At 35.6% G+C, this 12,015-nt stretch overlaps 1 protein-coding gene across 1 annotated transcript; it reads left to right on the top strand.

Moving 5' to 3' along the window:
- Positions 1-4,184: 4,184 nt before the first annotated feature.
- On the top strand, positions 4,185-10,945 carry LOC136220101 (protein REGULATOR OF FATTY ACID COMPOSITION 3, chloroplastic-like). The gene is made up of 5 exons (XM_066007796.1): positions 4,185-4,512; positions 7,601-7,655; positions 8,001-8,057; positions 9,102-9,179; positions 10,376-10,945. Exons 1-5 carry the CDS (start codon positions 4,231-4,233, stop codon positions 10,819-10,821), a joined length of 918 nt encoding a protein of 305 aa, XP_065863868.1. The 5' UTR covers positions 4,185-4,230; the 3' UTR covers positions 10,822-10,945.
- The last annotated feature ends 1,070 nt before the right edge of the window (positions 10,946-12,015 follow it).

Raw genomic sequence — 12,015 nt, 5'->3', positions numbered from 1 at the left:
TCAGGGAGAAAGAAATTAAAGAAAAAACCATTGCTTCATTCTTCGAAATTGGCTCAGGTTTAGGGGTGTTAACGTGTCGAAATGAGTTTAGGGGTGGTAATCGGTCTTAAGCTCGACTCGTTAATGTCTCAAGTCGAGTTTTTGCTGAGCTTTAATTAGATTTATGATGCATGCAGAATGAGTAATATTGGAGACGGAAAAGAAATAGGTAAAAAGCATTCTGAGACCCGTGATCATTCATTTTTTTATGCATTAGATCCTTAGTCTTTTATTTGGACACATATTTGCTAGGCTGTACACCAAAACTAGAAGTGGTTATAGATGCTATAACAAATCTTCGTAAAAAAAATATATGGAGAAATTTATGAGGATCAAATTAGGTCTCAATCGGGGAATTGGTGTTTTACTACCTATCACAAGTTTAATATTGAAGGCACTACTCATATTGGAAATTATGATGAAAGGTTAAAGCTTTTCATCATTTATTTTTGGTAGTATTAAGTTTTTATTACTAAATTAGTTAGTTGTGAACGTATAGTTCAGTTCAAAAGTATTATTCATTTCATCTGTGTTTGAAATTATATTTCTACGGATCGAAATAAGGTTTTTATAGTTAAATAAAATATTTCGAACGGAAGTGAAATGAATAATACTCGCTTAACAAAGTTTTATATTGAAAGTTGGCTTTATGATGATTATGAGCTTAATGTGATTGAAAATAAAAAATTAATGGGTTAATGTATTCAAATAAAAGATTACAGATTTAATGTACCAATAAATGAAAGATGAAGGGCCTCATAATGGTTTTGCCAAAGAAAATAAAAGATCTATAACATACTTTATATGAGTTTGGGTAGTTGCCTAGCCTGATCAAATTTAATTTGGCCAGTCACTGTTAGATCTAGGTTTATTATTGGCTTTAAGCCGGATGATGATTTTAATCTCTATCTTAGTATTCTAATAAGTTTAGATTTAACGGTGATTGATCGAATTAATTTGATCAGTTATTGATTAGGTGAAAACTACCGTTTATAAAAATGATGATTTTCACCTGATTAGTGCTTTGGCTAAATGGTTTTTGTCGGTTACTATTAGATCTAAGTCGTAGGATTCTAATAAGTTTAAATATAACCGTGATTGATGAATTAATTTTGCCAGTTACTGACCAGGTGAAAACCCATGTTTATAAAAATGGTGGTTTTCATTCATTTAGTGATTGATTAAATGAATTTGGCCGGTCACTACTAGATTTAAGCTTATTAGATCTAAGTCGTATGGTGATTTTAATCTTTATCTTAGAATTCTAATAACTCTAAATATAACGGTAATTGTTCTTAATTTGTTTGCTGTTAGATCTAGACTTGTTAGATCTAAGTTTAACAAGCACTCTGAGCTGCAATTGGTATCCGTGAATTTCAGGACTAATGCAAAACTAGTTGCCAACTGTTGCAACAACGTTAACTATGACTTGTCTGAGTTTGGGTTGTTGATACAGGATTGGAAGGACATTCTCTCTTTTAGATCCGATATTTAAATGTGTCTTTTTGTCCAAGGTTATCAAACAAAGCAGCTTATACTCTTTCTACATTGAACGTTTTCCAATCATTTTTCATTGGAGTTGATTACATGACATCTACTCACAATTATCTTAACACCATATGGCATAATAATAAAAAAAAGTAACCACAAATTAATTGGGTAAATTACATACGTGGTGTACAACCTTTACCCATTTTCACACTTTGGTGTATAACCTTTAATTTTGCACATTAAAGTGTACAACCTTTTGGTGACCTCCTACTAAAGTGTACATCAGGTGATTGTGACCGGTCAACCTGAAGTCAACGCGCCACATCACCATTTTGACTCCTCTAAAAGTCAAAAAATGACCCATAAATGGTGTGGCGTGGGGCTATCACGTCCGACCACATGGTGTGGCGTGGGGCTATCACGCCCGACCACACGATGAGGCGTGATGTTCACACGCCCCACCATGAGGTGAGGCGTGATGTCCATACGCCCGTGTATCGAGAGTGAAAAAAAATAGCTTTTTCCACCCCAAAACCCATGAAAGAGTAATTTCGTCCTTTCACGGGGCTAGGGGTGGGAAATTGGGGCTGGGTTTAACAACACCCAAATAAAATGACAAAAAAGAGTAATTAATGCTAAACTCATTAATAGGGGTAAAATAGGAAAATTTTACATAGAAAACCTAAAGTGACAAATAATATGAAATAAGAAAAATCTTCTCTTTCTAATAATTATTATGATCCTAACTTGTGGCCTTTATCATTTTTGGAAATTCATCACGAGACATCAAATACAACAACAACAAAGCCTTAGTCCTGAAATGATTCGGGGTCGGCTAACATGAACCATCATATGAAACCGTGCAATCAAGTCGTGCCAGCGACACAAATTCTCTCCCTCCACTCTGTCCTATCCACTACCATATTCTCATCAATCCCTAATAAACTCATATGATAAAGATATGGCAAATCAAGAGGATTTCGAATGATTGGTGATAATTTGCGTATATTTTCGAGCACGTCTCTAAATTCCCTTGCCGTACGAATGCTTTCCTCCAAAACAATGGAGGTGTATATTTCCGAATATATACACACTCTGATACCAACGTTAGTATATTTTTTAAGAAAGGCGAAGTTAATGAAAGCTAGAGTTTAGAGGATATATCTCGAAGATTCCCTTAATCTTCTATTTATTGTCTCATCATTTGGGTTTTAGGGTGCGTTCTCTTATTGGAGAATTGTTGTTCTAATAGGAGATCTCTACGTGTGTCATGATGGAAAGTTGCAAACTTATCAACCTGCTGTTTGAAAAGCTGGTTTGACTTTTATTTAACCATCATATTACACATTTCAGATAAGTTTGTCAATAAACTGGAGGAATTTTGTACATTTTTTTATGATTATGTGTAACTATATTAGTAGCATAGTAAACAATTGTTTTGATAAAAAAAAAATTGTGATTAACTTATATGTAATAGACCTAGTTGTTAGTATTGACAGGTTTTTTTATAATATTAGTAACACATTTAATATCTTAGGCACAATTAATTTTTCAAAAGTCTGATATGACAGTTAAATAACAGTTAAACCAATTTTTTCAAATTTTGATAATATATAAAATTAATTTTTTTAGATTAAATTTGGACCATTTTATAAAATTTGCGATTCAACGAAAAACATTAGAATCAAATTTATCCCATATCCCTAAAATAAATCTAGGGATAAAGACTAAATTTAACTCTAACGTTTTAAGGGAAGTGCAAATTTAGCTCTAATGTATAAAATAGTGCAAATTTAACCTAACATTTCTAAGCAAGATCAATTTTAGCCACATGTTATTGAAAATTAGAAAAAAACTGGTTTGACTGGTATTTAACTGTCACTTTAGACCTTCCAAATATCAATTATGTCTAAGATATTTAGTGTATTACTAACAAAATTATAAAAATTCAGTTAAAATGCTAAAAACTAAACCTGCTACATACAAGTTAATCATATTTTTTTTTGTCAAACCGTTTAAAATATTTCCTGTATTATTAATATAGTTACAAAAACCAACAAAAAAAATGTATGAAACTGCTTCAATTTATCGACAAACTTGTTTGGAATATCCACCAGTCTTTTCAAATTTTCGATAAAACATGACTAAAATTGATATTATTTGAAAACGTTATGGTTAAATTTACACAATTTCATATATTAGGGCTAAATCTGCACTTCGTTTAAAACGTTAGATACCATAAATCTAGTGGGTTGCTACTTACCACCCCATTTTTCCTACTTACCGCCCCGAAAAAAGACATATTAGCCCCTTTCCTTTTTTTTTGAAAAAAAAAAATTTCAAAACCCTTCCCCCACACATTTTAAAATTTCTGAATTTTTACCTTAACGGGCCAAATGGTCCAACACTAGACAAAGAGTGACGGGTCAATGACACGCAATCCCTTTAGGAGTGGCTGGTCATTGACCCGCCACTCCTTTAGGGATGGTTAAATCTATTCATAAAATCTTTTCTTGAAGTTAAAATTCGAAAAGGCAACATAAATGAGTGATATTTTGGTAATTATCCAAAACCATAAAATTACAAAAATGTCCAATCTAAATCTAAAATACAAATATAAGCCCTCTAACATTTTCCGATTTCTATGTTCTCCTCCTCCTCCTCCTCCTCTCTCTCTCTCTCTCTAACATTTCTGTGTCTATGTCATCAATGGAGACACTGAGTCTCCTGCAAAACTCATCCGCCTATCCACACCAAATAAAGATTAGTAATGGTAATACCTTCTGTTTGAACAGAAACGCTAGCTTAGCTTTTCCGAGGAAATTCCCCTCTCAAAAGCTTTCTATTGGATTAAGAAAATCGGTTATCGGTGAGGCCAGAAAGGGCAAAAACGAAGGCAACAAGAAGGAAGATACTCATAGCTTCGTTTCCAAACCAGATGAAGCCACCGGGCCTTTTCCCGAAGCTGTCCTGCTTAAAAAGGTGAGTGTTGTTGAACCTACATAGTTTTGTAAAAAATTATCTTATCTTCATTTCTGCCTATTCATTTTTGGGTATTTCATGTAATTAGGGTTTCGTAATGTTAAATTGCTTGGCATATACTGATATACTCTGCTTGTATTGTAACAATGTTGTGTAATAGCACGTAGATATTGTCAGTTTTGGTTGAAGTCCTACTACTACTCGGATTAAATGCACAGTTGGTTACTGAACTTGAACTTTGCGATTTGTCTCAAAATGGAACTTCAAAGTTATCCAACTTTGGTTTTTGTTTAAATAAAGTCACCGCTCCAGTGTTGGGGATTGAGGAAAATACGGCAGTGGATAGGACAGAGTGGAGGGAGAGAATTTATGTCGCTGACACGACTTGATTTCACGGTTTTATACGATGGTTCATGTTAGCCGATCCCGAATCATTTCGGGACTAAGGCTTTGTTGTTGTTGTGGAAAGTCACCGCTCCAGTGGCTTCAGACAAAAAGGACTACCGGAATCGTGACTGGCGTGCACGTTAAAAATTTAGCAACTAGATTAAGCTTATAATATCAAAAGAAATAATATAATTACACACAGTTTACATGCGATGGAATTTCAGAGACAAATCCTTGTGTATTGCATCCATGATAAACACAAGTTTGGTGATTGGAATAAATTGTGAGTGAAATTTGCAAAACAGATACAGTAGTTAACACCAAACATAGTAGTGAAATGAAATCTGTACATAAATAATCAAACACATTAAAATACAGTTAATCTAAGACCAATTCCGGTAGTCCTTTTCGTCCAAAATCACTGGAGTGACTTTACTGAAACAAAAACCAAAGTTGGATGCCTTTGCTGAGACAAAATTAAGTTCAGTGACCATTTTGAGATAAACCCCAAAGTAACGGTGCATTTAACCCACTACTACTCCTAGCACTAGTTTGAAAATATAGTATTAGAAACACTCCTTACTAAAACAGGGATAAGGGTCAAATTTGACTCTAATGTTTTTGGGGAAGTATACAAATTTACCCTTAACGTTTTTGGTTCACTTCTGGAATGGCTTAGATGCGCTTGGTGGTCTAGTGCTCAATGGAACATATGAACGTCTATTACTCCTGGCCACCAAGTCTGTATAAGGAACAGTATACGAGGAAGGCACTCTATGCCCTGAGTGCTTGATTGCCACGGGCCTGATGCCTTTCTGAATTGGCCCAAAGTTGAAGCATTAGGCCCGACTGCCACGGGCACAATTCTTTCGATAATTGTCGTCCTTGCGGCACTAGCAATTCTATCTCTTATAGTCAGCCTCAACCCAAGTCTTGCTAAGTTAGTAGGCACAGCAAGAAAGTAATGCACAGCAAGAATAAAACAACAAGCACAAGAGAGGAAGGTCTTTCTTTCTCTTACTAATAAATTACCGAAAATTTGAAAAAGCTGATTTAATTGTTATTTAACTCTCACATCGGACATTTTAAATATCAATTATGTCTAAGTTATTTAGTGTGTTACTAACACAGTTACAAAAAACTTGTCAAAATGCTAATTACCAAGTCCGCCACATATAAGTTAAAACACAATTTTTTTTTGGCGCAGTGTCTAAAATGTATACTGTGGTACTAATATAGTTATGAATAACTAACTAAAAGTGTACGAAATTTATCGACAAACTTTTTTGGAAGATCCAATATGACAGTCAAATAACTATCAAACTAGTTCCTTCAAACGTTAGCGGTAAATTTGTACCATTTCGTATGTTAGGTTCAAATCTGCACTTTCCCGTAAATGTTAGGGTCAAATTTGGCCCTTATCTCAATAATAATATAGTTTAGTTACTCATTTTTTATTTTTCTAATTGTAGAATTCAATTCATTCATTTCGGGACTAAGGCTTTGTTGTTGTTGTTGTTGTAGAATTCAATTCATTGTTCTTCCCTATCTACTCGGTTGTTACATGCCTATCAACTTCCGCATGGTTTATCATTGAACCAACACGTTTTACATGAAAATTCGGATCTGATATCATGTAGATATTATCCGTTTTGCCCAACTCCTATTTCTTTGACCTTATGGCTTTAAAAGGCCTCTATTAGAAACAGACCTTGCTAATATAACTCGGTTACTATCTCTACCTCTCTCCGTTTCTGACGTGGGATTCATTTTATTCTTGCCCTATCCCTATCCGCTTTCAAGCCTTCTATCCCAGTGTCACTAATGGGAAGTATGACAGCAATAAAACAGTATATGCAAGAGTAGGATTGAAGATAGTAATAGTCTAATAAGAAAACAGAGTGAGAAATAGTGAGCTTTATTACCGAAGGTATGGATGATGGAAAGTGGATGATGGAAAGAGTAATGAAAAATACAAATGAACTGAGAATAAATCCCAAGTCCCCACAGGAATGGAATATCCCCTCTCCACCCAAAAACTGAGTAGAGCCTCTGCCAAGGCAGAACAAAACAAAATTGCCAAATGTATTCTTTTCTTCCCCTAAACAACAAACTACCTAGATATATATACTAACACATGACAGCTCAACAATTCAACGGGTACCCTTTTGTCTCCTAGTGTAGACTTGCCAAACCTTGGGTCTATCCTTCTTGGGCTGAAGTAATTCGTCATTAGTCTTAAGCCTAGGCCCAACTTCAGGATCTTTATCAGTCACCCCCTCAGTACCTTGTTGCAGGCCCATCAACTTTCATCTGGTTCATCTTAGAACCAACACATTGCACGTAGAGAGTCGGCCGGCTCTGATACCAATCCTAAAAGTCTAGTTAGATACTATGTAGATATTGTCCACTTTGTTGCAACCATTCCTCGGGCCTCCACGGTTTTAAAACATCTTTGCATGTATTGAAAATACAACTTACTAACCTGTCACTATTTCTCCATTTCCGATGTGTGATTGAGTTAATTCCTCGGGCCTCCTTGCTCGGTCATTCCATTCTGGTGCTACCTCCTCCAGACTGGGTCATTACATGAATTGCTTGGCGTTTCTGTCTTTATAGGATTTTTATTTCTTTTAAGCAGCATATATAATTTCTCATATTTGGGTTTGTTTCTGAAATGGATTTTACTTTGCTTTTCCAGAAGAAGGTGCAGGAAGACGGACAACTTCTTCCTGAATTCGCTGATGCTGAAGAAGGTAACTCATGGTGGTTGTTTTTAGGGATAAGTTATCAAAATGACCTCAAGATTGTTGGGGAAGTGCCAATTTGACCCCAGACTACAAAATAACACCATTTTAGCCTCAACGTTTGAGAAATGGTACCAATTTAGCCCTGAGTAACAGAACGTGTTGTGGGGCTAAATTGGTACCATTTCACAAACGTTGAGATTAAAATGGTGCTATTTTGTATGTTGGAGTTAAATTGGCACTTTTCCGAAAACCTTGAGGCCATTTTGGTACCGTATCCCCTATTTTTATATGTTGTATGTTCTGTTTCTGTAGATTTTTTATAGTGATATGTTTCTTTGTATGAATTTCCAGCGAAGTTATATGAATCTCTGAACCTTGAGTTGGAGAGTCAATGGAAGCTTGATAGCAGTAAGTATAATTCCTTCCCTATCTCTTCTCTGTCTTCATGGTTTGTGAAAGCAAAAAACAAAGGGTAAATAATTTATTAGCCCCTACATTTTTACCTAACATACCGATTATTCCTCGTATTTTAGTAATACACTGTTTAGTCTTTTAACTTTTGTTTAATTCGATCTCTAAGGACTAAACTATTTAATGATTCAAATATTTGAGGGACTAAACTGTTGAATATAAACAGTATATTATTAAAAGGTAAGCCTTATTATTTTTTATTATTTTTAGATTTGAAGGTAAGCCTTATATTAGGGGGTCAAGCGGGTTCTCGTGCTATAATCGTGTTATGTGATCTATATATTCCATGTGATTATATACGATGTAAATACAACAAAAGATATTGTGTCAACTTGGTCGTGTCAGCGAGTTGTCTCTATAAATCTTGTTGTCGTGACAGAAATTGACGACCCTACTTGTTATTTAAGCATGCTTTCATTAGTTGATAGTAGGTAACACCATATTTTTTGGACCTTGTTTGGTGAAATTTTATCGAAATTTCGGGTTCTAAACTTTGATTTGATGAGATTTTGTCCTAAAGTTTGATGTTTATTACAATGTAGCCTTTTGAATGTGTTCATGAAAATATATTCGTTAATGTGCAAAACTTTGATTTTCTTCATTTTGAATGTGGAGTTCACTGTGCCTAACATTCAAGCTCGATGATTTAGTCCATTAAGGGCTGCATTGGATGTCACGAGCCTCTCGATTTGATGAGATTTAGTCCTAAAGTTTGATTTTACTAAAATGTAGCTTTTTTAAGACTTTGATTTTCGTCGATCTGAACGTGGAGAGTCCACTGTGCCTAACATTCAAGCACAATGATCATTTAATGTCACGGTTCCGTCCATTAAGAGCTACATATTAGAGGTCACGAGTCCTTCCATGAAGGGCTAAATTTGAACAAATATAAAGTTCGAGGCTAAATCTCACCAAATCAAAGTCTCTTAATATACATATGTGATAATATTGTGCGATTTGTTGCTTCCTTTGTTTGTGCAGTGCGTCACTATGAAGTGGTATATATGATCCATGAGAAGCACGCAGAGCAGGTTGAAAGTGTCAATGAGAAAGTTCAAGGTAATTTTTCTCTTCTGTCTACACTTTTACTACTGTATTTCAATGGAGATTTGGTTGAATTGATCAAGTTTCGGGTCCAACGTCTTTCAAGTTTAGAGTGCGTGTTGATACCTTGTCTATATTAGCGAGATAATTACGTCATGATAATGGATTTGATGTTCTTTCAGAGATTTGGTTAAATTGATCAAGTTTCGGGTCCAAAATCTTTCAAGTTTAGAGTGCGTGTTGATACCTTGTCTATATTAGTGAGTAATTACGTCAAGGTAATAGATTCGATTTTCTTTCAGGGATCTCGTGAAAAATCTTTTACATATATCCCTGTATGAAGAGGGACTTCGGATTCTTTTCTCAAAACCTAGCACCTTCCATCTCATTGTTGATTTCTAAATTCAATATTGACTTCTCGTTTTGATATAATACTTGTAGCTCGTAGTTGATCTAATTGCAGTTCGCGTTACAGATTGAGATAAAACAATTTTCTGCTGTCATAGTTGGAATGTGACGAGGGCGAGCCTTGGCACAACGGTAAACGTTGTTGTCGTGTGACCAAGAGGTCACGGGTTTGAGTCTTAGGAGCGGCCTCTTGCCAAAAAAATTGGCAGTGGAAGGCTTGCCCCAGTACACCCTTGTGGTGGGACCCCTCCCCGGACCCTCGCTTAGCGGGGACGCGTAGTGCACCGGGCCGCCCTTTTTATAGTTGGAATGTGACCCGGCACGAGGTCTGAATGCATTCCTTCATTCAGATGCTAGTTCTAGCTCGAACATGTTTCGGGAAACATGGTAGAAAAATTGTCTATGAAATGCTGTTCTGATCCTTACAACTCTTTGTGGAAGCATGTCTGATTTCACTCTTTACTCGGATTTACTTATCTCCGCGTTGATGAAAATGTTGTCTGTTAGGTGGCAATTTCGTGTTTCGTGTGAAAATGGTGTTATCTCATATATATGTTCTATATGGTTATATTATATATGACATAATTCCTACGAAAATGATTTTCATGTCGTATTAGTTGGGTTGTGTCTGTGAATCGTATTTTCGTGTCAGAAATTGCCACCCCTTCGAACGGTTTCTATATCTAGAGCTTCCTTTTTGAGTCGCAATAACATGCTCATAAGGGTGGTTTGACGCCCGTAACGCAGATTTAAACTTGATTCGAGTTTGAAGCTTTCTGTATCTGTACTTTTACTTGCTGCAGAATTTATAAGACAGCGAAAAGGCCGGATATGGCGAATAAGCGATTGGGGTATGCGGAGGCTAGCATACAAGATACAGAAAGCCAAAAATGCACACTACATGTTGATGAATTTCGAGCTGGAAGCACAATGCATAAATGACTTCAAAACTATGTTAGACAAAGACGAAAGAATCATCCGACACCTCGTGATAAAGAGGGATGAAGCAATCACAGAGGATTGTCCGCCTCCGCCCGAATTCCATTCTATACGTAGAGGTGGGGACGATGAAGAAGACGATTTGGATGATGATGATGATGAGGATTGGGATGATGATGATGAAGGCGGCGAAATGGAGGGTGATGAAGAAGACGGTATTATTATAGTCGACCACGATGACGAAGACAATGACGATGATCGGAATAATGATATGTCGAGAAAACTGATACGTGAAAAAGTAGTTAGGTAGTTATGTTTGAGTTTAGACATGAAAAAAACATTCAGAACAGGTTGTTGCAGCCATTTATTATGTTCAATATTAAAAGAAAAAATATTTTTGGCATGAAGTGATATAGAAAATGATATTAAATAGACCTGTTCATGTGTCGGCTCGAGTTGAGTCGGATTTAAGCGCTTACCAGCTTACGCCTAATAATTTAGGCGAGGAGAGTTCGGACTTGAAAATCAAATTGCAAACTCATCCGACATAAGTTCACCTTTGAATGATATGTTCTTTAATTAGACCCAATGTTGTTAGACCCGGCCCGACGTGAGCGGTTAAACCGGGTTCAATAGACAAAACTGGTTTGGAGAAACATAAAATATCACAATGTCTAATTTGGTAAAAACTTGTTCACCTTGAAGGTTCAACTGGTGACTCGTAAATCCAGCCACGAGTTTATGGGTTGGAACGGTTTTATTTTTTAAGTTTTTAATTAGCTTTTTTTAGAAAAAAATGAAGCGTGAACAACACAGGTTCATATTATCATGTCCTGCAATTTGATCAATAAATGGGAATGTCATGAATCGTTCACTTTGAAGGTTCAACCAGTGACTCATAAACCCAGCCACGAGTTTACGGGTTGAAACGGTTTTATTTTTTAAGTTTTGATACCATGTTATGGAACCAATTGAACTAAAAGCTCATACTGATAGTTAAAGGTCCACTTCATATTAATATTTGACATAACCCTCTTTAAACTGTACTCATACCTCCGACTTTAAACATTTGACTTTTTCAAAAGCACGTGCAACACACATTTTGTATACAATTTACTTCTTCGCAACCGAGCAATTAATTGACTATATTTTAAATAAGTTAAAAAGACTATCAAGATATTTTACACAATTTAAGTCTGCTAACATGAGATCAAAGTTTTCGAACAAGTTCTAAACACAAATGCGCAGTGTTTGTTAGAGGGGATATATATAGGAGGTGGGATAGGGATAAAAAAACGAGATAAGTTATCTCATGTTTGTTCGGAAGACAAGAGAGTGAAACAAGAGAGAGCTAAACCTCTTATCCCCACTAAAGTTATACCTAGGGGGGTGGTATAAGACACGTTGATGACTTATTTAGATGGAAAAATTTAATTTGTCACTCAAATTTTATTATTTATTCCATTAGTTGTATTTTGAAAATTTAGTAGAGTGTTCCAAATAT

This window comes from Euphorbia lathyris, chromosome 2 (genome assembly GCF_963576675.1).
Source record: "Euphorbia lathyris chromosome 2, ddEupLath1.1, whole genome shotgun sequence".
NCBI lineage: Eukaryota > Viridiplantae > Streptophyta > Magnoliopsida > Malpighiales > Euphorbiaceae > Euphorbia > Euphorbia lathyris.
Note: the sequence above shows the minus strand (reverse complement) of the source record. Positions and strands in the feature narration are given on the sequence as shown.

What these genes read in the sequence shown, in the direction of transcription:
- LOC136220101 (XM_066007796.1), top strand. Translation starts at nt 4,231, where the DNA reads ATGTCATCAATGGAGACACTGAGTCTCCTGCAAAACTCATCCGCCTAT. An exon ending in ATTCGCTGATGCTGAAGAAG is followed by an intron (nt 7,656 to 8,000) that starts GTAACTCATGGT and finishes ATGAATTTCCAG; the next exon opens with CGAAGTTATATGAATCTCTG. An exon ending in TCAATGGAAGCTTGATAGCA is followed by an intron (nt 8,058 to 9,101) that starts GTAAGTATAATT and finishes TTGTTTGTGCAG; the next exon opens with TGCGTCACTATGAAGTGGTA.